We start from the raw sequence: 26,298 nt of genomic DNA on the forward strand, positions 1-26,298 counted from the left end.
GTATAAATTAGAGCAAATGGACCTTCAGGGGACCTGGCTAAAAGCAAATAAGGGCTTTAACAGTTAAAACTAGTGCTTTTAAATGGGCTCAAAAACAGACTGGGGGCCTGCACAGATGTTCACTGTTTGCTCGCCCAAACACTTTAGAGAGGTTAATAAAACAATCACCTATATATCTCAGGATGCAGGATTTAAGCTGTTTGTTTTGCAGATCACAATATATTTGTAACTTTTTTTGCTTCTCATCAAGATCTATTTCTGTGTAGCATCTATGATATGAAAATAATATCTATTGCTTAGTGTACACACTTCTGAAATATTCCATTTAGCAGAAAACCATTTTGCAGTGCAGTTATTCCAATACAAGAAGAAATGATGCCTCAGGTGGCCGGGGGGGTGCATTCTAAGCTTGGTTGATTTGTTTGTGAAAATGAAAGAAACTAAGATCTGCTTTTTTAAAAAAACTTAAAACAGAGAGGGAAATGTTTGCTGTAGTTTTCCACTATTATATTGCTGAAACCAATGTTCTAATAACTGAAGAAAATTAATCACTTGTAATGCTTTTCTTTTGCAGATAGTTTGGATGTAGCCCAGTACAGGCGTTTATTTAATAAACTGCTAGGTGCTTCTTTAGAAAGCCAGAAGCTTCAAATATCATCTACTGTAGTAGATTTCATGCTTGCAAAGAACATTCCCGTTGAATTTGATTTACTTAGAGCCTTAATCACAGCACTTGGAAGAGGCTGTTGGTGGCTTAAAGCAAGGACACATTATAAACGTAAGCTCTCAATGTCTACTACATTACTAGTTGAAGAACTTCAGTTATGCTGCAATCTTAAATGTACTTATCTAGGAATAAGCTACATTGAATTTAGTAGCACTTGCTTCTGAATAGATATGATTCGGGTTGCATTGTTAGAAAAGTTCAGGCTGCAGTCTAACCCACAATTACACATTAACAACTAGATATTGAAGAATTCTGCCCCAAATTATTTTTGGGAGATGTCTTGGGAGCTCCTGAAGGTACAATATAGCTAAAGAAGTTATCTGCTTTGTTTGACTTTTTATGACTTGCTATAATTATTCAGAAGACCTGTCTGATATGTGTTGCATTCCAAGCAAACCCAGCATTTTCTAGATTTCCTAGGTTTGTGCTTTAGAATGGATCTACAGCAAAAGGAACATTCAGTGACAACTTCTCTTTTCGAAGAAAAGTAGTAGGTTGCTAACCTTGTCTGGAAAAAGAGAAGTGGGAAAACAAAACCTGGTCTGGTCCCAGATTGCAGCAAAATTCAATTGCAGAACTTTAAAACTGAAATTTAGAGTTTTCTAGCTTTTAGGAATATGTAGAGCAGCTTTGGACTTTCTGAACAAGTAGGGGAGGTTTGCCACTTCTCGCCTTCAGTTTTTGAGACAGTCCAAAACAGCAATAACAGTAGGATGGAAATTGGAAACAGTTAAAAGTAGTCCAGAAGCTCAAATAATCTTGGAAGAAACTGTTTTTCAATAAAGCAGTGGATGATCCAAGTACCCACACACAAACCTAGAGATGTGTGCTGTTTAGTGCAACTTTGACACCTTCTTTTACATACTTTCCTGTCACTTTTTAGATGCTTTAGCATTGGGTTGCTACCCACCACTGGAAGTAAATCTTCACCGTAAAGTTCTTCTGATTCCCTCTTACATGACTGAGATTGAGATGCTGTTAGCAATTGAAATTTTCTTGGTTTCTAATGCTAGTAGTATTCTGAGTCCTGGTGCTTCCAATCAAATACTTCAAATAGTACTGAAAAGGTGAGTTCATTTGCTTTTCCAAGTACAGTCATACCTTGACATCCGAACGATTCGACTTCCGAAGGTTTCGACTTCCGAAGTCGACAACCCCGGAAGTCTTCTCGCCGCGTGTGCCCCACGCACGCGTTCTGCGCCGACTTCACACTTCGACATCTGAAAACCTCGACTTACGAAGATGGCTATGGAACGGATCGTCTTTGTAAGTCGAGGTACCACTGTACAGTACATGATTGTGTATCCTCCCCTCAGCTTTCTTGCTTATGTCTTTGATTTGTGTCAAGGAAAAGAATCTTATGATAATCAGTTTAAATCAGTAACTTATAAAATACAATTAATACCTAAGTTATTCAAAGTCCTTTTTGTAATGTTGCCAGTAATAGAAACCTGGTTTTATTATTTTGTCTTTTTGAATTTTCTCCATCTTCTCCTCCTGCTACTGTTGGTGTTGTCTTCTACTTTTGCACCATTTCCTCATTTTTTTTTTGTGATCAGTCACACATTAGTTAGGATGTTACAGGTAGGTAGCCATGTTGGTCTGCCGTAGTCAAAACAAAATAAACTTTGTATCTGAAGAAGTGTGCATGCACACAAAAGCTCATACCTATGACAAACTTAGTTGGTCTCTAAGGTGCTACTGGAAGGAATTTTTTAGTTAGTTAGCTTGGTGTGGAAAGGAGCTGGTTCTTCCATGCAATTGCTTCATTTCTGCTAACACGTTACAGTAGTTATCGTTTGTTCCCAGTTGAAAGACTTAACAGAAGAGGATTGAAGCACATTTGGGGAGGAAAGGCAGGATGGTAGCTTAAATCACACTGCTAACTATCATAGAATGACTGGTTGCTGATAGTAACTTTTCTTGATTGTGAAAACTCTTTTTCAGATGTGAAGGCATTGAAGATAACTATCAATGTGCAGTGGAGAGGTTGATTCAAGCTACTAACATATCTACTCCAAAGCTTTTCATAAAGCATTTCACAGTAAATAGTGGCACGGAGCAAGTGTGTAGTTTGGAAAACACTTGTGTACTTGAGTGGTTGAAAGAGAATATGAAGTGGGCAGGAAAAGTCTGGCTTTTTTAGTCATTGATAAAACTTCAGTTATAGTAATCACTGTTCAAAATAATGAATCAATAAATGGTTTCTGTTGTGTTCAAACTTCCCATTGTTAATTTTATATAATTCAGTTTTCTAACCTGTTTATGTTTTAATTTCAGTAACCCAAATAACACTTGCATTTAAAAGGCTCCTGACTTGGTAGATACTTGTTTTTACTACAAACTCAAGATCTACCAACCAGTTGCTAAAGACATAGAATTAGACTCTGACCACATTCGGATTTTAGGAATTTGTCTTCTGTAGCAGAACTGATCTGCTACAGTCCTTTCATACAAGTATATTCTCTTGGTTAGCTTTCTTCATTTCAGCCATCTAATTTAGGTGGGAATAGTTGTTCCCGTCATTAACCCTTGCCAATTTGCAAATTACATGGAGATCTTCCAGAATAAACTAATCTACCTGCTGCAAGCCCTTGACAATAAGCTGTGGAATCCTGTGAAGTACTGTGTGTTTTTCCTAATAAAAGAAGTGTGGCAGATCATTTACCTCCTACCCATCATGCATGAGGATGTCAAAGGTTTTGAGACTATGTAAGCCTTATTCCTTTTATCACTTGAAAAAGGAAGCTGAGTATGAGCTGGGAATTCCCCAATTCAAATTGAATTCACTAGCTTCATTTATCTTTTATATTTAAAAGCATTTCTAAACCACTTAATATTTAAGCAGTATATAAAAATGCAACATATAAGCAATACACATCATAAAAATAAATAAAAACCAGTAAAACAGTATTATTAAAAACAGGAATTGGATAATAGGGTCCAATCTTGTGGGTCAGGGAAAGCCTGAGCAAAAAGATGTATCTTTACCAAACTTGTGAAATTACAAGTTTTCATCTATGGCACCGAGGACATCCTACAGTGGAAATGCTGGGAAATGTGCATTTTGGGGGGGTCAGTAGCCTGTGACACTGCAGGGTGTGGCACCATGAGTAAAATTTCCCCAGATAGAAGTTATTTTGCAGATCTATACAGGGACAAGTGTGGTCTTTAAGGTAACATTGTCCCAAGTGAGTGTCTTATATGTTAGTAACATGGCCTGGTAGCTGACTGGTAGCCACTTCAGTGCCCTCTCTAATCAATGCACGTCTAGGCGCTCCACTTGTTGACTCTGATCTGGACCAGCTAAAGCTTCTGGACCAGTCTCGGCATGCTACATAGAGCAAATTGCAGTAATCCATTGGTGATATTTCCAGTGCATGAATCATGGTGGCCAAGTTATCCCTGTCCTGGGGAGGGTGAAATTGGCATACCAAGTTAAGTTGCTAACAAGTGCTCCTCACCAGTGGTTAGACAAATCTAGGAGCACCTTCAATTTACATACCTGCTACTGCAGAAGGAGTTGAGCCTCATATAGAGATAGTAAACTCTCCTGGACCTGGGAACAGCTCACCCGCAGAGTATTTGTATTACTGAGCATCAGTGTCAGTTGTCCCCCTCACCCAGGGACCAATCTAAAATGCCACACCTCCTAATTCAGATATAATAGAGAGATAGCTTTGTATAGCAGTGGGGTGTACACATAAACTAGCACTGTTCTGTCAATTCAGCCTTTTAAGTAGGAGTGGAAAACAGTGCTGCCAACTTCCAACTCATTATGACTATTGTTATCCCTCTTGTCCTCCCCAACGTCATCCATTTGAGTGACCAAGCCCAATTCTGTCCCAAAACAGCCTGAAGCCAAGCAAATGGGCCAATATCTGTTTCCTCCCAAGAGCATTTGGAGCTGACCCAACACTACCCTCTTTGAACACCTTACCTAAAGTATTTGTGACTGGGGACTAGTTGTCTAGTACCTCAAGGTCCAGGGGTGTGTGGGGTTTAAGGAGCAGCCACACAGCTGCCTCTTTCAAGGAATCTGGCATCATCCCCTTGTGATGCACTAGTCGCTTCCTAGGCTCATCCCACAGTCCGCCTCTAGCTCAAGTCATGATGTTGCATGAGTCAAGAGAGTATGTAGCGGGCCAAATCACTGAAAGTACCGTGTCCACATCCTCAGGCATCAATCAGTTGAAAGTGATCCCACAACATCAGTTTAGACTTTGCTCGGTTAAAGTAATATTCAACTTGGCATGATGGAGGTGAGCGATTTTATCCTCGAAAGTGCCAGGCAAACGTACTAACAGCAGGCTGGCTGCCACAAATCATTCTCAGTCCTAGTCCATCTGCAGCACACTGATAATGCAACTAATTTACCTCACATGACAGTTGTAAGGATTGCAGAGAATGTGTTGGAGGATTTTGAATATTTAATGTATTTATGCACTTTTATTTTAAAAACTCCAGTAACGGAACAAAGGATTTGCTGAGTTCTCTAGTGTTACAGTCTTCATCTCTTTGCCATCTTTAGGTAGACTTATTTGCAAACTAGTTAACTCCACAGTAGGCAGAAACAATATTCCATACAACAAAAATATAGAACACTTAACTTGCCAAAGTATCAAATTTCCATTGAGATATGAATAAGCTCAAGTGAACAATTGTACTGAGGAAAGAGGAATTAAGTTGTTCTATCTATTTGCTGGTCCTTGTTTATAGTTTGTGGAGTTTAGTGCCTTTTCTTTACAGCCCAAGGATCCATTAAACTCTCGCTGGGTTTCATTTCCCATCAATCACACGCATGTGGCCAATAGATTTACTAGTGAGAAAGTTAAGTGCTTAAGGTAAGTTACACTTGGCAAAAAGACCCACACCTCTGGTTTCACGTCAATTGGATATATCATACATGCAAAATGATCACCACTTGTAATATAGCTTAGAAAGTTGTAGGAAGTTCTTTAGTCCCATCTGAATTGCTGTATATTGAGCATGCTCAGAACAACTTGCCTTGGAAATGAAAATAGGTTCAGGGGGTCTTCAAGGATTCAAACCAAGAGCAACATTTACAATTGCAGTAGTAGAAACTGTGAAGGCTTCTTACTGCTGGCGAAAGGAGCAGTGCCCTCACAGCAAAAGACTACCATTTTTCCCACTTGTGGTACAAGACACATTTGCTTCACCCCAGAAGCCAGTTCTGGCTGCTGTGTGAGTGCATCTATCCTGACCTGTGCTATGGCTCACCTGCTCCCATGCACTTCCCCAAGGGGAAATATTTGTGCTCCCACCTCTACTCCCATTTCCTGAACCCAGTCTTGTATTCCAGAGTCTATAAGCAGCCAGTCCAATGCCACTGACATGCCTCTAGGGTGCCATTTCATGCACCTAATGAAGTGTTTGTAACCCATAGAAGTTCCTTGCTGCTTTTGTTCTGATTTTCTTGCTTGGAAAAACTTCCCACGTTGCTTTGGGAGCTTTTGCAGTGTGCAGATTCTTCTTAATCGGTCTGCACGCTTACAAGCTTCTCAAAAGGCCCCTTACATAAGAGCCAGGGCGGCCTTGAAGAACCAGTTTGGAACAGACTGGATAGCCCAACACCCACTTTCCAAGGAACTTGTGCTCAGTGGGGCATCACTGCTGAGCAGATGTGGAACAAGACCATACAGTGAGCTCAACCAACCGCCTCTGCCACTGCAGTCCTTACAGATCTACCAAGCCAGGTGGCATTCTCAAGGAGGGCAATGGGCACATTTGCAGCATCTAACCCGTGCATAGCTGCCAAGTTCTCCCTTAAGGGAAATTCCCTTATGCTGAATAGGCTTCCTCGTGAGAAATGGGAAAACTTGGCAGCTATGAACCCGTGGCGCCAAAAATGCAGCTGGAGGAGCCATGAAGTAAGCCAGCCAGGGCCGGCCCACATACAAGACAAGGTGAGGCAACTGCCTCAGGCTGCGGAATCCACAGGAGCAGCACATCCCAATGTAGATCTTGTTCCTGATGTATATCTTTATTCCGCCTCTCCTTGTTCCTGCTGTGGCGCATCACTCCCCGTTTCTCCCCTGCCTGGGGGGGAGGGGGAGGGGCGCCATTTTGTGGTTCGCCTCTGGCGGCAAAAAGTTCCGGGCCGCTAAAATCCCACCCACCTTTTTTTTTTTTTTTGCTTTTCCCCACCGCTCAAAGCAAAGGGCCAACAGCAACCTCTTCTGCCCATGCGCAGAAAAGCGGCGGAGAGGAGGAGTGGCGACGCCTTCGTGACGCCGCCTGCCTTAAAGCGCCGAGCTTCGGAGGCATGTGCGTGCGTGCGTCCTCCCGTCTCTCTCCTGGCGTCAGCGTGACGGCGTCGGCCCCGCCCCCTCGCGGACCTCCCGGCGGTTCAGGTGCCTCTCGCGCGCAGAGGCCCGCGAGGTCATCCGCCGACGCGACCGAGTCTCACAGGCAGCCCGGCGCTTCGGCGAGCGGTCGCTTCGCCCCGCGTGAGGCGATGGGGGCCGCGTCCCGCGTCCCGCGGGAGCAGCGGGACAGCGAGGAGGAGTAAGGTGAGCTTGTCGGGTGAGTGGAGGGGTGGGAGATTTCGGAGGAGAGTGATGGGGGCTCTGAGAGGGGGAGGACTTTCTGCTTCTCCGAACGTCTGAACCGCTCGACACGGGTCACGTTCCGCCGAGCGCTGCCCCGTAAGCGGGTGTGTAGTCAGCGCTGCAGCGTTGATTTTCCTACAGTGTTGGGTTGGGGAAAGAAGAAGCGCTGGGGTTTTGTTTTGTTTTGGGTTCCCCACCCCCCTCGTCCTCGCTGAGGTAAAGCAACGGGACCGGCGTTTCGCGGGAGGTTCGCGCAGTTTCGAAGTGACTTAGGCCTGCTTCACCTGGAGCGAGGCCCGTTGGGATGAAGTGGGGCTCGCGTCTGTGGCGTGTAGGGGTGCCAAGTTGGAATAAAATATGGGGGGCAGGTAAGCCCCACCCCACATAATCGCATGACTGAATGGCAATGCCTATCGACTTTGGGGAGGCCACCCCCCCTTCAAATATTTTATTGGGGGTGGGGTAAGCAAAGGGACCTCAGTCCCTAGGAGCTGGCCCCTATGGTGGCGTGTTAGTAAAGCCGGGCGCTGCCCTACCTTGGGAATAAGGTAATGGGGTGGTGAGTGTCATATCTGGAACCTTTGCTATGGTAGACCCAGCAGCAGGTGGTTCTTAAGCTCCCTTTCCATCCTAAGATCTGAGATGCGCTTACTTGCAAGCAAGCCTCGTTTAACTTGAATGGGCCAACCTGATTGCTCGGTTGGTTAGAGTGTGGCATCAATAGCGCCAAGGTTGCGAGTTTGATTCCCGTAAGGGACAGCTGCCTGTTCCTGCATTGCAAGGGGTTGGACTAGATGGTCATCAGGGACCCCTTTCCAACTCTACAATTCTATGATTCTGTTATTGTTGTGACCGGAATTGAACTGCTAACTGGATGGTTGGCAACAAGCGTAGCATAATGGCAAATAAAGTTCATAGGCTGCGTTTTCCCCTGTTTAGATCAATTTTATTAAAGGTTTTCGACAAAGAGGAAAAAAGAAACAAAAATGGTTAAGTACTGTATCTAAAAATAGTTACAGGTAGGTAGCCGTGTTGGTCTGATGTAGTTGAAACAAAATAAAAAAATTCCTTCCAGCAGCACCTTAAAGACCAACTAAGTTTTTTATTTTGGTATGAGCTTTTATGTGCATGCACACTTCTTCAGATACACTGAAATAGCAAGTCCCCAGACACTTATATATAGAGCAGGGGTTCCCAACAAAATTTTCTCGAGGACCCCTCATCGAGCCGCTATTGTGACAAGGACCCCCATTAATTCCTAATCCTAAAATTAAAAAGTGAGAGCCAAATTAAGAGTCTTTTTATATTTTATATTTATACGTTTTTTACAGTTACAACAGAGTACTCCATCAGTATACAGTTAGTTTTAATTTTCAGTTCTTAATGAGATGAGTTAAATCTGTCCTTTGAGTCCATTATTTCTGAAATATTAGGTTCCAAACTTGAAACTTTCACTCTGAAATCCAACCGCATGTCAAGCCGATTCCTATATTTGTTTTTCATGAAACACATGGAAGAAAATGCTTGCTTTGTTTACAAACACTACTGTTTTGCAAAGAGGCAGCGCACGCCAGGGAGGAGGGAGGGGAATGGAGAAGACGGGGTACCTGCGCAGTAGCGCACAAATGAAGCCGACGTGTGCAAAGCATCTTGGGGAGGTGAGCGTTAGTAGAATGCGCGCGCTGCCTCTTTGCAAAACAGTAGTGTTTGTAAAGCGCCACCTAACGGCATACAGCAGAACTACTGCCTCTAAATTCTAGTTTTGCGCTAGACTGCTCATGCAGGAAGCGGCCAAAACAAAAATCTGTTATCATACGAAATATATTTAATATATTTTTTATTCTAATAGCATCTTGCGGACCCCTCTGGCATAGCTCGCGGACCCCTGGGGGTCCCCGGACCACCTGTTGGGAACCACTGTAGAGAAAGGGTGGGGAGGGGTATCACTCAGAAGGGTGGTGGAAATGGGTGATTGATTGACTGACTGATAGCTGTTGACAACTGTAAAGGTAAAGGGACCCCTGACCATTAGGGCCAGTCGTGACCGACTCTGGGGTTGCGCGCTCATCTCGCATTATTGGCCGAGGGAGCCGGCGTATAGCTTCCAGGTCATGTGGCCAGCATGACAAAGCCACTTCTGGTGAACCAGAGCAGCACACGGAAACACTGTTTACCTTCCCACTGTAGCGGTTCCTATTTATCTACTTGCATTTTGACGTGCTTTTGAACTGCTAGGTTGGCAGGAGTTGACGACTGTAAACTACTGCAAATGGTCTTGCATGAAAAAGCAATGGGTGAGATGGCTGAAGATCGCTTTATCAAGTATAATGAGATAAGAATCCAACGTCTCTGTTCAAACCAGGTCTTTCCATGGTTTTAAGCTTGGTGATAATTTGCAATTCAGCAACTTCTCTTTCCAGTCTATTTCTGAAATTCTTTTGTGGTAAGACAGCTACTTTGAGATCTTGTATAGAATGTCCTATGGACATTGTTATCTAAAAATACTGTATGAGGCTGCCGGCATAGTTTTGTATCTCCCAAAGTCATTATGTGATGGTCATTGGCATGTAAAAGTTCTGAATCTCTAGGCACTTGTCTGATCCTTCACATGCTTACCTTATGCTGTACTTTTGTAAACATCAGCTGTACTGTTAAAATGTAACTTTTTGTTCAGCCAATCAGAGTGTGTTATGGCACTTTGCCAATCTATTGAGGTTGCTCTCCTGTTTCCGCAAGAAACCTAAGTAGCTTTGTCCTGAGTCTGCAGTTTTTAATGTAACCTCTGTGTGTCATGCACTGTACAGCCTTCAAAAGGTGGCTAATCATTTGTCTATGTAGTGTGATCTTCTGATTGCAATAAGGCTGTATCTCTAATTTCCACTTGGCATGGTCTTGATTCCTTCCCCCATCCTGCTCCTTTTCTGAACACAATAAGATTTTAAAAGCTTGGGGAGAATGTGTGTGGCTTTTCAAAAAACGCTTTAAAATCATTTAGAGTTTCTAAGTATTGGCATGTAGTTCTGAAGGATAGGGATTCTCCACATGTATCTAAGCAATCAGAATTATGTTGCCTTCCTATGTCCATTTGAAGTAGCTTTATACCATAATTTAAGATACAGTGGTACCTCAGGTTGCAAACACCTCGGGTTCCGCTATCCCGGAAGTAGTACCTTGGGTTAAGAATTTTACCTCAGGATGAGAACAGAAATCGCACCACGGCAGCGGGAGGCCCCTTTAGCTAAAGCGGTCAGGTTAAGAACGGACCTCTGGAATGAATTAAGTTTGTAACCAGAGGTACCACTGTATTTAAATCCTGTTCTTGGAAAACCTGTGAAACCTGCTAACATGTGTTTGTGCATAACACTAAACCATGATTTAGCACTACCTGGACAATCTCTGGTGAGACTGAGAAAAGCACTGGGCTTGAGTGCTCCTGTATTTCTTTATACTCTGCTGCTGGTAAGAGTTTTATTTCGCTTTCAAATAATGTTGGCTTGTCACATTCTACAAACCAGTAGTCCTCACTTACAACAAAAACTGGTAAGGTTCAAAGCAAACCACCTTCAAATCATGGGTTATGAAGCTGGCTCAACTAAGTAAGCAGTTTGTTTTAAGCCATATTCCAGATTTGTACAAGTTGAAAAGCCAGTGTTATCCGCACAGAAATCCTCTGAGCTACATAGGAGGGGAGGCGGATTTTTGCTTGGGCTCATAGCAGCTCATCCATGTAGCACTAAACCATTGTTTAGCATTGCATATCCCCAAACATAAGGGATAGGCTAGAGCAAATATTAACATGGTTAAAGCAGACTTAACATAATAGAGCGTCCCTTGATCTGGACTCTATACTTCTGTTGATGCTGCATAGAATAGCATTAGCTATAAGTAATAGTACCAGTCTATTCTGCCTTTGTCGGAGTACTGTGTCTAGTTCTGGGTGCTACAATTTAATAAGGATGTTGACAAGCTGGGACATGTGCAGAGGAGGGTAACCAATATGATCAAGGGTCTGGAAACCAAGCCATATGAAGAACAGTTGAGGGTGTTGGGTATGTTTACCCTGGAAAAGAAGAGACTGAGGGGATAGCCGTCTTCAAATCTCTTAAAGGCTGTCACATGGTAGACGGTGCAAGCTTGTTCTCTCCTGCTCTGGAGGGTAGGACGCGAACCAATGGCTTCAAGCTTGCAAGAAAGAAGATTTCGACTATAAACACCAGGAAGAACTTGCTGACGGTAAGAGCTGTTCAACAGTGGAATGGACTCCCTCAGAAAGTGGTGGACTCTCCTTCCTTGGTAGTTTTTAAGCAAAGGTTGGATGACCATCTGTCATGGATGCTTTAGAGGGGATTCCTGCATTGCAGAGCATTGGACTATACTGTATGACCCTTGGGTCCCTTTCCATTTACAATTAAATGATTCTGTGCTCCAGATGGTGGTATTGCCCTGAACTGGTGAGTTCAGATTACACAAAAAAAGATTATGACTAACCATCACAAATAGCTTCCTAATGGTACAAACTGTTTGACAGTGGTTGTCTTGTAAGGTTGTGGACTCTCCTTTGTTAAGGTTTTTAAGCAGTGGTTGGGTAACCAGGGATGCTATAGTAATAGGTGTCTTGTATTAGCAAGGGGTTGGTGATGCTTGAGGTCCCTTGCAACTCTATTATTACATTTAAAATCCAGATTAACACAGAGCTCTACTTAATGTCAATTGATTATCTGAGGGAATTTCAAACATTTTTTTCCTTTGTGTGCAAGTGTGCCTCTGTATAAAGGCGGGTATTTGAAAAAACTGGATGTGGTTATTATAAGTTTCCTTTGCCTGCAGTATATAGTTAAACTTTTTTTCTGCTCTTCTGTGGTCTCCAGGCAACAGGTTCCTGTAGCATTTTTAATTGTATCCTGGAAAACTTGTAAATTACTACCCAGCAGCCAACCCAGCTAGTACTGGTGCAATACATGTTAGTTATGACTGTTGCATGCGCCTTTCAGATAGTACCCATGATGAGCAGCACTCCTCTTTTTCTCAGTTGATTTTATTTTATTTATAAGATGGGATGTATGAGTGTCCACATATTTGCTTGTATCTCTCCCTGTCAGTAATGCCTTTACTATTCAAGAATATGTTTTATTTCCCTTAAAGTTTCCTTCAGGAAGAAATTGGCTAGAACAGCATCTCCTTGTAATCTGATTTAGTCAGTGTGCTCTTACCATTGTACTGGGGCCCAGGAAAGGCACTTAAATTAAAAATTAGTACTGTATAGAAATTATCAGGTTTTTGTGTTTACTTGCTTACACAAACTTTTAATTAGTTTGTCCATTTTTATGCGACTTGTGTCACAACAACATTAAAGTGGTTGTTCCTGCTACTGTTTAGCATCACTGGTGAATATTTTTACATAAAACCGGATTGTAATTTCACAGTCAAATTCTGTTGCTTTAAGTATTGGCAAAATGAAAGTAAACATATACAAAACTAAATGTATTAATTACATGTTTAATATGTTTTATTTGCTTAAAGAAATTTAGAGGCAATCTGGAATCAAGATTAAAAGAATTGAGATGTTTTGCCGTTGGGGGACTGTGAGGAGGTAAGGTGGCTCTACTCCTACACTTTTAATTGTAGCATATAAATTATTACATCTACTTTTGGTTTAATTTCTGGGAGTTTAAAACTTTTAGTTCTAGGAATTGTAAATTAGAAGTAAGATTGTAAATTGGAAGATCTATTGGTCAAAACTATAGAGGTAAATGTACATCATCATCATAGAGCAGACAATTCATACTCAGGAAATTTATCTACGGTTGTATGTTGCCTATTGGACTTATGTGGTAGTTCTGAGTGCATGCTTATATAATTCTAAATTTATTAGTACTGTTACAAGTATTATCCTCATAGCTACCTCTTATTGCATAGCCCAATCCTAATTTAAATAGTCCCAGAATTATCCCATCTCTATTGCAATTTACATTTAAGCATTTTGTGGTCTCTTAGGCTGCTTAACTTACTCTTCATCTTTATTTCTTAGGTTATGTCTCAGTAAATTACCATTGCAGCATGTTATCCAGGCAAGAGCTTTATCGGGGGCTGATGCTGTCAATGCTCTGCGGCCATTCTATTTTGCAGTGCATCCAGATTTCTTTGGCCAGCATCCCAGAGAAAGGGTAAATACATTTTTCTCCAGTGGTTTAGGCTGCAATCCTAAACACCTACCATGACATAATCATCATCATTATTATTGTCTTTAAAAATTGTATGCCACCCTTCATCTGAAGATTATAGGGCAGTTCACAACATAAAAAATAGAAAATGAGAAAAGTATGGAGACTGAGCTCCATTTAACTCGGTGGGACTTCTGAATTGATAGATACTGTACTGTTAGATATTTGTATTATAGACAAACTCTAATACAGTCATGCCTGGGATCCCGAACGCCTTGCAAGTTGAACATTTTGGCTCCTGAATGACGCAAACCCAGAAGTGAGTGTTCCAATTTGCAAACGTTCTTTGGAACCCAAACGTCAGATGCGGCTTCCAATTGGCTGCAGGAGCTTCCGAATGTTTTGGAAGTCAAACGGACTTCCGGAACGGATTCCGTTCTACCATTATATATCACTTAAAATATTTTTTAGAATTGTTGTGAAGTTGAACTTTGTGGATAAAACTTGAAGTAGAAGTGCTGCTGTTAGGAATCGACAGGGGTAATTTCCCAGTAAAAAGAGATGCATAAAAACCTGGTGAAATCTGCGTCATTCCCTCTTGCCCTAAATATTAGGAGTCCTTATGTTCTAAGGCATTATGGTAGCTGGGTCATTACTAATCTGTTTGACATTTTAAAAATGCACACACTGTTTTAGACTCTTGTAGTGATTTTCATTATGTGTTCCAGAGAACCCTAGGGTCCTTTGGAAGCTTATGATGGCTCCTCTGTAAGAACATAATATTTATAACCCACTATCAGGGTGGAGCACACAAATCCAGAAGATAAAACAATAATTATCTTAAAACACGTGACAGTTATTATAAAATTAGACTGTGAGATTAACAGTTACTAAAAGCTTGAGTAAATATGCAGATTTTACCCTGGCACCAGGTGGGCCTCAGTGGATTCAAGATGGTGACCATGACTCCCCCGTCACCACTTTTTTCAGTTCTCTGTGTTAAGTTAGGCTGAAAAGCTGCCTGGCACACGGTAACTCATGGCAGAATAGGGATTTTTTGAACCTGAGCTTCCTCAGTCTTAGTAAACTACACACATTTCCATATAAATATACTGTGAATCAAAAGTTGTTGTGAACAGACACTGTTAATTTATGTGTTATTTGCTTTAACCTGGGCCATATTCAAAACTTGAGTAATTCTTTTTCTTGTAATTATTTTCAGGAGATCAATGAAAATTCTTTGAAGAAATTAAATGGGTATTTGGAGAATCTCCAAAAACCAGGTTTCAGGTCTTTAAAACCAACTCGGCTCACTTTTTACGTACGCGAGAAAGAACAAAATCCTTCCAATGTTCAAGAACCATTTGGCTCCTCAGGTATTTTAGACATTTCGGGTCCCGCCTCCCTTACAAAATAAAATGCTTTTGAGTACTTGAAATTTTCTTGTCATTAAAATTTCTAGCCGTTAAGCACTGGATTGTTGTTTTTCTGAGAAGCCTCTTAAACATTGGATTTAGCCACTAGATTTGTTTCTTTGTGTATTCCTATAAAAATTATGGTTTCCCTCACTTAGCCAAAATATAGTGTATAAAACTGCTTAATGTAGACAGGAGGAATTTTTCTGAAAATTAAAGCTCCACTTTTGAAAATTCATGTAGTCTCTAAATCAAAAAGATGTTGAGTTTTTGATTTGAAAATACTAACTATATCTCACTTTACTATATCCTGTTCTAGAAGTTATTAGCACAATGAACTGAGAATTAATTATGAATAATCACTTTTAACAAGTTCTTTTATTTACCATCTAATACATAGTAATCAATTGTTGGAGCAGGGTGCTGTGATAATAGACAAATACACTGATGTTTCTGTGTCTTAGTATCATGCATACCTGCCCATAGCACTTCACAGCTATTGGTTTATATTTCAGTGTTGTTGTTTTTTATCAGAGTCCTGTATCCAAAAATAGAGTCCTTCATCCAAAAATAGCATTAAGAAAAGCCTTCACAGTGGAGCCTGTTCGTATCAATCTTGGAGAGTGGGTACTTAATCTGCTGAGTCCAGGAGCACTCTCAGTTGAAATCAAATCAGCTAATAACAGTAGTACTACAATTTAATGAAGTTGACTAGGAGATTAATCCATGCAAGCCATGGTTTGCATTATCTTTGGTAAGGCAAGCATAAGGAAATGCATTCTGTTAAATACTGCCTTGTTCTGGGTTTGTGTTTTGTAGAATTTCGAGCAGTCAGTTTCACCTTGCGCACCAAGGACCTACTAAGCACAGTGCTGGACATCCTGAACTCCTGTAACTTATCTACGGAGCATGTCCAAATCTTGAATGGCAAAGTGGCGACTCCGTCTAACCAGTCAGCAGAAAGAATCTTCCACAGGCCTATCAAATGGGACAAGACTTACTACTCTTTTACTGGATTCAAGGATCCCGAGGAAGAACTTGAACAGGCTCAAAGGATGGAAACTACACTAAGGTACTGACCTTAGTGACATCACCTTCCTCAATTTCAGAATCTTAAGAGGCCTTTTCGGGATTTTGAACCAATTGATTTTTCACCAGGAGATGTCACAGGTAGAAGTTGGCAACTTCTCTTGCAAACCATCTGATTTATCCCAAGCAGATATTTTGTGCCTCGTATTTTAGACTTGAATGATTAATTTTTAAATCATTTGAGTAGGGAAGTGTTGAATTTGGAACTCCTACCAGGCATACAAGCATGCTATGTGAATGGACTTCAGCTTGCACAATGCAAGTTCAGATTCCGCTGCTCCCCCACTGCAGCCTCCAGCTTCCCATGCTCCCAAAATCTACCCCACAGGTTCCCCAACTAGGAAATAGATAGATGTGGAAAAGTAGTATTCATGAAATAGACTTTGACTTGACCATCACAATTTGAATTGGTTATCTACTGATAGCGACATGCTTTTTCCATCCCTGAGAGTACATACAGAAATTTGCGTGCACAATTCCCAGAATGACAGCCACACACTTTAACTTCATATAGTTGTCACTACGTTGCCATCAGTCCTTCTAACTGTGTTCACAGGCTGACAATACAGGTTTCCATGAAAATGTTCGTTCCTCCAAAGTATTTACTGCCAGGAATGTTGGTAGTTTTGAAGAGCACCATAGGGAGGCTAGCCATTGTTGAATGAAAGCCAGCCACAACTTTTAATCAACAAACCCATAGAAATTCTTCTTTTGGTATACAACTGCGAGTCATTCTCCAAGTGTGGATCTTTATGTAGCCAAAAGGGCAGCATTCACACTAGAGATGGACAAATCAGCAGGATTAGAGGAACCTGCAGGGGTTTGCAGAAATATAACAGATATTTCACAGGCAGGTAAACAAAACAACCCAATGAAGACTAAGCATGCTCAGTTGGTACTGAATGCCCAAAGACCTTGAGAGAGAGAAAACGAGGTGGAATGGCACATCCTGGAAGAGGGTGTGGCTGGCTGTGTGCTAGATAAATATTAATTGGAAGCTCAGTCAGTAGAACATAAGACACTTAATCTCAGGGTCATGGATTTGAGCCCACATTGGGCAAAGAGATTTCTGCATTGCAGAGGGTTGGACTAGATGACCCATGTGTCCCCTTCCAACTCTACAATTAATTCTATGATTCCATAATTTTATGAAGGCTCCTGATGCGCTCTCACAATTTTTCTGATACATGAGCACTTTAAATTGCTGCTTAAAGTTTATCGTTAATCCTCTTGCCCAAATACTGTTTTTTAAAATCTCTTTGTGATCCATGTTGTTTTTCTAGTTCTTGGTTAGATAGTAATGAACAAAGTGCAGAAAAGAAGCTGAAGAATAGCTTACCACTCAGGAAAGAGCTAGACCGTCTGAAAGGTGAACTTTCTCATCAGCTACAGCTCTCTGATATCAGGTAACAAATTAACTTAAACTGTGTGAGAAAGCAATGGGTTTTTTTTTAGATTAAGGATGGAACAGAGCAATACTGCTGGTATATCATAGACTCTGGCGAATGTATTTTAAACGTACCAGAAATGTGTCTTTACAATGCTAGTCCAAGTGTTGTCCAAGTGTTATAATGGTCACTGCAGTTTTATTCTTGGTTTTCTTGCATTTCTAAGCAGCTGCATTCTGTGCATGATGATCATCAATGTTTTAATATCCTCCCACACAATTGTTTCAACAGCAAAAAATACTTAAGAACACAAAAAAGCAAATATATTTAAAGCAAAACTAGATAAGAGCTATATAGACACCCATGGCAGTCACCCATTCACCCAAACTATCAAAGTTTCTATTTGAGTTATAGACCTTGAGTTATAATGCTCGAAGCTGCTTGTCTGCTAATAACAAATAATAGTGCCTTTCATTGACGAACTCTGTCACTTTTGTTACCTAAGTTGCTGTGCAATTTAAAAGGAGTGGTGTTGGTTTGGTTTTTTTAGATGGCAGAGGAGCTGGGGTATTGCCCATCGGTGCAGCCAGCTACACAGTCTAAGTCGGTTAGCTCAACAAAGCCCAGAAGCGCTAAGGAATGCTAAAGGTACATTCTTTTGCTGCAGTTTTCTTTCTTTCACTTGTCAACGATATTATGCTGCTCTTTAAAGAAAATTCTAATCTTTTAAGCTGGCGCAAGTTGGTTTCCTGCTTTCCTTCTCAGCAGAATGTGGGGTGCTGTGTTTGAGCTTTAAAGCTGTAAATGATTCAGATCCTTCACGTCTCCAAGGTTGCATTGATGGAGGCTAAAGCTATTAGTGACTACTAGGCATGATTGCCACACGTTACTTCCTCTGTCAGAGGTAGTTTATTCTGGACACAAGCTCCAGAGGGATTGCAGGTGGGGGGGAATCCATTTCACTCAGGTACCATTGCCTTTGGCATTATCCGGCAGAGGTCTTCATGTGTTCTTATCCTACTCTGATCTCTTGTGGTGACTCAAAGCACCCACATGAGATTATGTTGGTGTTAACTCATAGGGTTTACTTATGCATGTGGGTGCCAGGAATTCAGGCGGGCCTAGAGAGAGATGCCTAGAGTGGAGGACAGCCTAAAAGAGACCTTAGATCTGTAGCAGGGGATCCACAGGGAACCGTTTGGAATCCCTAGACAAATTCCCTTTGTTGTCTGTCAACCCCACCCTCCAAAAGGCTCAGCTGTGAATAGTGACCCCCCAAAAATGCCTCCTCTTTTCAATAGGCCGCACAGTGATATTTACAGACCATTCAGGCATGAGTGCAACAGGCAATGTTATGCTAGGAACTATGGATGTTCACCACCACTGGACCAAAGTAAGAACTGGTAACTAAATTATGTATTTTCTAATTTAAAAAAAATGTTGCCGTTTCCAGCCTGTTTTAATATGTATGTGGAGTGAAAAAAATTACCTATGTGGGCAACCTCCCTGTTTCTGGCTGACACAACCTGTCCCTGATTTCTTAAGGAGAGTTTATGGTGACTTGTCACCTTGCTGCTGGAAAGTGGAGTTACAACATTGTATGTGCATACAGTAATTGACTCTTTCTCTAGTGCCTTAATGTCTAAAGCAACTAACTCACAACTCTAAAATATAACTTATAAAGCTATATTTTGGTTCTAGTTAAGGGTTACATGAATGCATTTTTTAAAAGCCTTCCTGCAGTTCTGATATCTCTGTAATATATTGGGCTAGTGCAGGCCTAACTCATGAGCTCCCTCCTCCCACCCCTCCCTGCCTTAAGGAATATGTTGGTACAGTCTTGTATTTAAAGCACTAGTCTGGTAGCCATTTGGCAAGGAATTACATGTAGGCGAGTGAGGGGGCTTCCGAGGAAAGGAGAAAGTGTGTTGTTCCTACCCTAGATAGCTAAGCAGGTTTTCAGAGGATTCCATCCCACTCTGCTAGCCCCTAGGAAGCTCGTGAAATGTTATGCAGGCTAGTAGTCTCTGTGAGCTTATTTATGAGGTTGTGTCAGAGCCACTTTGACTATAGCTAATACTAAGCAGAGTTCCTATTTACAATTTAATGCTTTTGTTTAAAAAATAGCTGTGCACTTAAACCTTTTCAGGGGTTAAAATCTGAAGTGAATAAATGGTGCCTCTGGGTTATCAGCTGTATTTTATTTAGATTATTGTGATTTTACTGTTTTATCATTGTATCCTACCTTTTGAAAGATTGTAATAGGCAATGTATGAATTCTTTTACAAATAAGAATTTGTAAAAATTGAAATGGCATTAACAGATGAGAACAAACCGAAATACATCAAAATGGAAATACAGGATGAGTCATCTGACAAGGTTATAAAAACGTTAAATTGTTTTCATGAGATTTGCTGAAATTACAAAATCCTTAAATTGGCGCCTAAAACCCCTCACAGATATTTTCCAACTTGATTTCATTAGGTAGGAAGTTCAAGTCTCAAGCCGGGAGTTTATCATTTTCCATTAACAGTAACTCTCTGCTGATAAAGAGTTTCTAAAACGTACGTTTGGACAGTTGGGTGGGAGTTGGTTGTGTTTGATCATGTCACCCACTTAAATAAACATTTTAATTTGTGCAGATTTTTGAGAGATTGCCAAGCTACTCTGCACTTCAGAAAAAAGTGCTGCTTTTGGAGGACCTCATAAGCCATATTTTGGGAGGCATACAAGTAGGATACATTGAAGAGCTTCAACCGATGCTGATGCTTGAAGAGTATTACTCTGTCCTGGACAGCTTTTACAATCGAGTGCGTAACAGCAGGCTCCCATTTCACCCTCACAGCCTGCGTGGGTTGCACATGATTCTAGAAAGGTGTGCATTTACCAAGATGAAGACAATGATGATACAGTATATATTAATTTGCTGCTTGTTGAACCAAAGTGTCTCAAAGTGACTTGTGTAATAAAAATAGAAATTGTCAAAATGTTAAAACCAAGCAGTAAAACAAGATCTAATGTGCTCATCCATGTAGGTATGATTTTATTATACAAGAAACAAATCCTACTCACCCCACTTAAAAGGATGAGCACAACAAAGAGGCCACCCTCTCAACTAAGGGCAAAAGGCTTGGGTAAATAAAAATGTATTTGGCTGGTGCCTAAAAACAGATGGTGATGGTGCCAAGCATGCCTCCCTGGGGAGAGAATTCCACAAGTGGGGAGCCATCAATAAAAAGGTCCATTCTTGTGTTACTACCTTCCACACACTCCTCAGAGGGCAGCCTGAGAAGGGTCTCAGATGACAAATGCTGGGTTTGGGTTGGTTCATGTGCAGAGAGGCAGTCCTTGAGTTAATTGGAGACCTGAGCCACACAAGACTTTATAGGTTAAAACCAGGACTTTGAACGGAGCCTAGAAACTAACTGGCAACTAGTGTAGTTGTGCCAGAGTTGTTACATGTTCAACCATCTTGCCCTGGCAGGCAATCTGGCCACCGAATTTTGCACTAGCTGCAGTTTCTGTACTGTATTCAAAGCGTTGCGCATTACAGTAATGAGGGCTGGCCCACTCATGTGGCAAGGTGAGGCAACTGCCTTGGGCAGAAGGATCCACAAGGGCAGCAGATCAGGCTTCTAAGGCAGAGGTTTTCAACCTTTTTGAGTCCATGGCTCCCTTAACAAACCACATTCCTTTTGCGGCACCCCATGGGGCTCAGGAGCCCGGTTATGTCACCCCTTCCCTGCCGAGCTGGCACCTCTCACCCTTTTTCAAACACCCTCCCTTGTAGAGTGTTCCCTCAGCCTCCTCTCCCCTTTCCTTGGGAGTCCTCCAGGCAGCTGTTGCTGCCATCCCTGAGGTGCCCTCCCGCCCCAAGGAGAGGTACCTCCCAGAGGCACCATTCACCTGTGGAGCTTGTAGCCAGGGCTGCTGCAATAAAGAGCTGTGCAAGCCTTTGGGAGGCAGAGACATGAGAGGGCATCAGAGGAGAGAGGGAAGGAAAGAGGGACATGGACCAGTGTTGCCAATCATTCAAGGCACTCCAGGGTGCCACGGCACACTGGTTGAAAACCACTGCTCAAAGGAATATTGTCTGCGGTGGCAGTGGCATCAACAGCTGCAGAGCATTCTTTGGAGGCAGGAACTTCCTCCATGGCAGCTCCATTTTTTTAAGAGTTCCAGCAAATTACAGACCAGTTAGAATTAATATATGTTCCAGGAACACTGATGGTAAGTGTCATTAAATAGAGAATTACGAAGCATCTCAAAGAAGCAGAATCAGCGTGGCTTCTGCAATGGTAACTGGTCTGTCTAACGTTTTAGCATTATTTAAGAGTACCAATAAGCATGTGCATATGGGTGATCCAATAAATAAGGACTTATCTTCTTGGGTTAAGTTTCTATATTGTAAATATTACTTTAAGCAAAAACCTTCCATACAAAAAGGACCATCGGCTGTTTTGCACTATCCTTAGTGTACTTTCCCTCTTTTATTACAGTGACAGGTATGCACCATATCTGCATGAACTAGGGCACTTCATCATCCCAACAACCTGTGATCCAGCAGCACTCCAGTGGTTTATGATCACTAAAGCACAACAAGCGCGAGAGAAACTGAAAAGAAAGGAAGAGTAAGTGGTTCTTTTTTAAAAAAATAATAATTTTTTATTAAGTTTTTTTCCAAATAAACAAACAAAACAAAACAATTTTTTATACAATTCGTCTTAAATTCACCCATCTCAGTTCCTTTTGCTCTGCCGAGCTGTGACTTCCCTCCCTCCCCTCATGCGGTTTTCTTATTCACTCCTATCTTGCAGTTCTTTGTTTCCCTTACTTTAGTCAGTTTGTAGGATTTATTTCAGTCCTGCAAGTGCCTTTAAACTTCTACAGTTCTTCTCCATATAATCCACAAATTTACTCCAGTCTTTTCGGAACCTTGTCTCTCCCTGGTTTCGGATCTTGCTAGTCAGTCTTGCTAAGTCCGCATAGTCCATCATTTTCGTCTGCCACTCATCAATCGTTGGTAACTCCTGGGTTTTCCATTTTTGGGCTAACAATGTTCTAGCCGCAGTTGTCACATACATAAATAATACTTGATCTTCTTTTCCAATTTCCTCTCCTATAATTCCCAATAGAAATGCCTCCGGTTTTGGGGGGAAAGTATATTTGAAAATCTTTTTCAATTCATTATATATCATTTCCCAAAATCTTTTAACTTTATCGCATGTCCACCACATATGATAAAACTCACCATCTTTCTCCTTACATTTCCAGCATAATTTACTACTCATTCTATACATCTTAGCCAATTTTACTGGTGTTAAATACCATCTATACATCATTTGTGGTTCTTAAAGCTCAGTGCTACTGCTACTGCTCTGTGCTGTGCTTGACATCTTGGGAGGTTTAGAGTGTGTTGCTTCAGGAAGTTGTGAAAAAACTCTTGCCTAGCTTGCCCTCCTAGTAAATGCTGTGCTCTAGGTTCTCATCTGGATGTGTTAGCACAAATATACATACAACCACACACCATGGTGAGCGAGAGAGGGTTGAGGACCTAGTTTTCACCTGGCCTTAGTGCCAGCTAGTCACTAGTTCAGTTGCCTCCCTTTCCTGGACCTGGCTAGGAATTTGGAAAAGTGTATGATAACTGAGACAAAACCCTTGAATACTCCTTTATCCTGATCCCCCCACAGCTGGGTACAAGATTAGCCATCCATTAAATTGATAATTTGCAGTCTGGGAAGCACTGGGGCGGGGGGGGGGGGGTAAAATATGGGCCTCTTGTAGCAGAACGGATAGTTCCAAAAGCTGAATGACAAGAACCAATTCTGTATTTTCTCCCCTTCACATTTATAACTTTGGAATGGGGGTTTATGTTTATTATTTCAGGTCAATGGTGTTAGAGAAGAAACTGATCAAGGCTTCAGCTGAGAAATTTCGTCTCCAACGGCTGTACAAAGAGCCCAGCGTTTCCAGTGTACAGATGATCCATTCTTGCAATAGACTGCTGGAGCGGGAGTCGCTTCCCAACTTGCAAGGCATGCATCTCTGCATTTCTCATTTCTATTCCGTGATGCAGGATGGAGACCTCTGTATTCCTTGGAACTGGAAACACTGAAGGCACCAACTGAGCAAACTTGACCAGTCCAATATTTTCCTAAGAAGCAAATGAACAATCGGAACTACTTAGACTAAATTATTGAGATGCTTGTTTTTTATGCCAGTATTCTACAAGTAATCCAAGACGGTTCCTTGGTTTTCACTGCTGCTAAAGCAACAAACTACTACGTCAGTTTGTTTATGCTGTCTCACAAATGGCTGAGTGGTTCCTATATGAAGTCCGGGATGTCTCTGCTTCAGGATGATCACTGAAAGGATCTGTTGGGGGACAAGATGTACAAAACTTGGATGAACTCTAAAGAAGACAAAGGCATGTGGGTTTTTATATATTCAAAATCTGTTAGTACATCCTCCAATATAGATGAACAGTATGGGTTTTAATATATAAGAAATTGTACTTAGAGAATTGAAGTTGGCATTGAAGCTTATCTCTAGCACAGATCCCCCCCCCAATACACACACTGTTGAGCAGGCACCCCCATAAACTTCGGCCCTCCAGATGTTTTGGACTACAATTCCCATCATCCCTGATCACTGGTCCTCTTAGCTAGGGATCATGGGAGTTGTAGGCCAAAACATCCGGAGGGCCGCAGTTTGGGGATGCCTGCTGTTGAGACTATAAAAACTGATGAATGGATATTTTTCAGACGTTGCCAATATTCTAGTTGAGTATTTGTACATAAAGCATACAGCAAAGTATTTATTTTGCAAAAGTACAGTACAGGTTGTTTTGACAAAATTTTATAAATGTCTATGGAAAACCTTTACCCATTAGCATTGCACTTTCAACTTTTTTTTTTAGATAAAATTTAAAAAATTTCCTACTGTGTTGCACTTTGATTTGTAAACTGTCGTCTTTTCAGCCATGATACTGGTGTGTAATTCTCTCCAGGTGCACTTACAGCTTATTCCAGCCAAAGCATAGTACATGTCCACACAGAAACAGCCTGTGCACGTTACTAGGTACTATGGGGAATCTACCCATAAGTCACAGGGCCCCCTAATCTCCACAGGATACCCCTGTGTCAAAAGCAGGAAGCTTATTTATGCAGAGTGGGGAAACCTACTCTGCATGAAATCCCTAATGTTTGAAAAGTCAGATCTCTGAAATAAGCACCTTAAAAGACATGTCTTGCCACCTTTGTATGCAAAAGATGCATGCAAACTGTACCAAATTTGAGTATTAGTGTGAGGAATAGTATGGAGAAAACTAGGTTGTCATGAGATTGTCTACCAAGTACTTGGTTTCATCTCATTGGGTTAAAATGCAGCACTGATTTTTTTCCCTCTCTTTAATTTTTTCCAAGAAAAAAAATACTTTTGTTTTTACGTGTTTATAATGTATGACTAACTCAATGAAATCTCTCAACAGGGAAAGGAAGAGATGTTAACACTCTTGTTAGTGCGAGTAGTGGGTTCCGTGGAAGCTGATAGCATTCATATTCCCAAATAATGATCCCTAAGCTTCTGCGTACATATTTGAGTGCTGCTGGATGTCATTAGTCTGAAAGTTCTGTTGTCCTGTATCAGTATTTTTAAACTACTCCTGATGAGATGTCAGTGTTGTTCTTCAGAAATAAAACAGTCTTAAAATTGCATGACTAATGTTATTTACGGTTTAATTTTTTTGATGATAAAAAAGGTTGATAAAAGGCCTGTGCAGTGTTACCCACCTAGTCCAATAAGTCTTATCAACATTCCTCTTCTCCTAGGCCTTTGACTGAAACAGTCTATGGCCTTTTGAATGTTTCTGAAAAAACGGAATTATTGAGGGTTTTTTTTGTTTGTTATGCATTTTGTGTTTTCATTTTGTATTTGTGACCTTCAGATGAAGGGCAATGTACAAATTAAATAAATAAATAGCCATAGATGGCGCCCTGTCAGCAGCTCAGTACATACCCTATGTTTGCTGCATGGCTGGGACTGGAAAAATAAAAGGGTGTGTGTCAAGCACTTGGCAAGACTGCAATATAAAGCCATTGATCTACGTTACATTTGGTAGGTCACAATATGCCCTGCCTTACATGTGCATATATAACTGAGCCTTCCTGTTGTTGTCCATATGGAATAACAAAACATGTAGCTATCCTATTCCTAATATAAGAAGAGAATAGTGTGAACATTATATTTGCAAACAAGAAAGCTTAAAGTCCAACTGGTTACGCAACCAGTTCTGCCTGGTGTTGTTCCATGCCTTGCCAGTAGGGGGCAGACTTTTCAAAAGAATCCTGAAAATCAGAGTTAGGAGCAAAACAAAAGTGTGGAGCCCAGCTAAAAGCAAAAGTTTCTCCACTGTTACCTATATTTTGTTCTAGGCCCTCAACCCCAAGGTAAGAAGAGCAAAGTTCTTTATTGTTCCACCATGGAATATTGAAGAACAATCAAGTATTGGGGTTCAGTGTCCTTAGGAAATAGCTCAGCTACCAGTGCTGTCATCTGGAACAATCTTTCTATACTGAAAAGTGCTCTCAAAAAGAATATAATTACATTTGGGATTGTTATGGCATTTGTACTGTCTCATGTCACAAGAGGTATATACTGGCCAAACTTTGATGTAAATATTGTAGCCAAAAGCTCTGGGTTGTTATGCTACTTAGGGTTAAAAGGCTTAAAATACAGGAAGATACCTTCTAGTGAGCCAGACCACTGGTTCATCTAAGCTCAATATTGTCTATGTCAGGCATCCCCAAACGGTGGCCCTCCAGATGTTTTGGCCTGCAACTCCCATGATCCCTAGCTAACAGGACCAGTGGTCAGGGAAGATGGGAATTGTAGTCCAAAACGTCTGGAGGGCTGAAGTTTGGGGATGCCTGGTCTATGTGGACC

The 26,298-nt window shown here is 41.3% G+C and overlaps 2 protein-coding genes across 3 annotated transcripts in view; both read left to right on the plus strand.

The window, feature by feature from the left end:
• Positions 1-2,873, plus strand: part of TOPAZ1 (testis and ovary specific TOPAZ 1) — a 37,611-nt gene extending 34,738 nt beyond the window's left edge. Inside the window, exons 16-18 of the mRNA XM_060281054.1 lie at positions 575-778; positions 1,611-1,794; positions 2,675-2,873. Coding sequence (XP_060137037.1) covers positions 575-778; positions 1,611-1,794; positions 2,675-2,873 — 587 coding nt within the window. The remainder of the gene's footprint in view (positions 1-574; positions 779-1,610; positions 1,795-2,674) is intronic.
• Positions 2,874-7,078: 4,205 nt separating this feature from the next.
• On the plus strand, positions 7,079-25,262 carry TCAIM (T cell activation inhibitor, mitochondrial). 2 transcript variants are annotated; one of them, XM_035129806.2, is made up of 11 exons: positions 7,079-7,260; positions 12,820-12,889; positions 13,328-13,463; positions 14,683-14,836; positions 15,695-15,947; positions 17,248-17,370; positions 17,903-18,000; positions 18,654-18,745; positions 19,995-20,227; positions 21,852-21,983; positions 23,242-25,262. In XM_035129806.2, the coding sequence occupies exons 2-11, from the start codon at positions 12,861-12,863 to the stop codon at positions 23,468-23,470; spliced, it is 1,479 nt and encodes a 492-aa protein (XP_034985697.1). In that variant the 5' UTR covers positions 7,079-7,260; positions 12,820-12,860; the 3' UTR covers positions 23,471-25,262. The 2 variants fall into 2 exon arrangements, with proteins under 2 accessions (XP_034985697.1, XP_060136635.1); XM_060280652.1 differs by lacking the exon at positions 7,079-7,260 and having other exon boundaries at positions 7,293-12,889.
• The last annotated feature ends 1,036 nt before the right edge of the window (positions 25,263-26,298 follow it).

The sequence above is a fragment of the Zootoca vivipara genome, chromosome 12 (genome assembly GCF_963506605.1).
Source record: "Zootoca vivipara chromosome 12, rZooViv1.1, whole genome shotgun sequence".
Taxonomy (NCBI): Eukaryota; Metazoa; Chordata; class Lepidosauria; order Squamata; family Lacertidae; genus Zootoca; species Zootoca vivipara.

Excerpts from the sequence above, each read along its gene's own strand:
- TCAIM (XM_035129806.2), top strand. The coding sequence starts at position 12,861 with ATGTTTTGCCGTTGGGGGACTGTGAGGAG. Across the intron at positions 12,890-13,327 it reads CGTTGGGGGACTGTGAGGAG|GTTATGTCTCAGTAAATTAC; the intron begins GTAAGGTGGCTC and ends TTTATTTCTTAG. Across the intron at positions 15,948-17,247 it reads AGGATGGAAACTACACTAAG|TTCTTGGTTAGATAGTAATG; the intron begins GTACTGACCTTA and ends TTGTTTTTCTAG.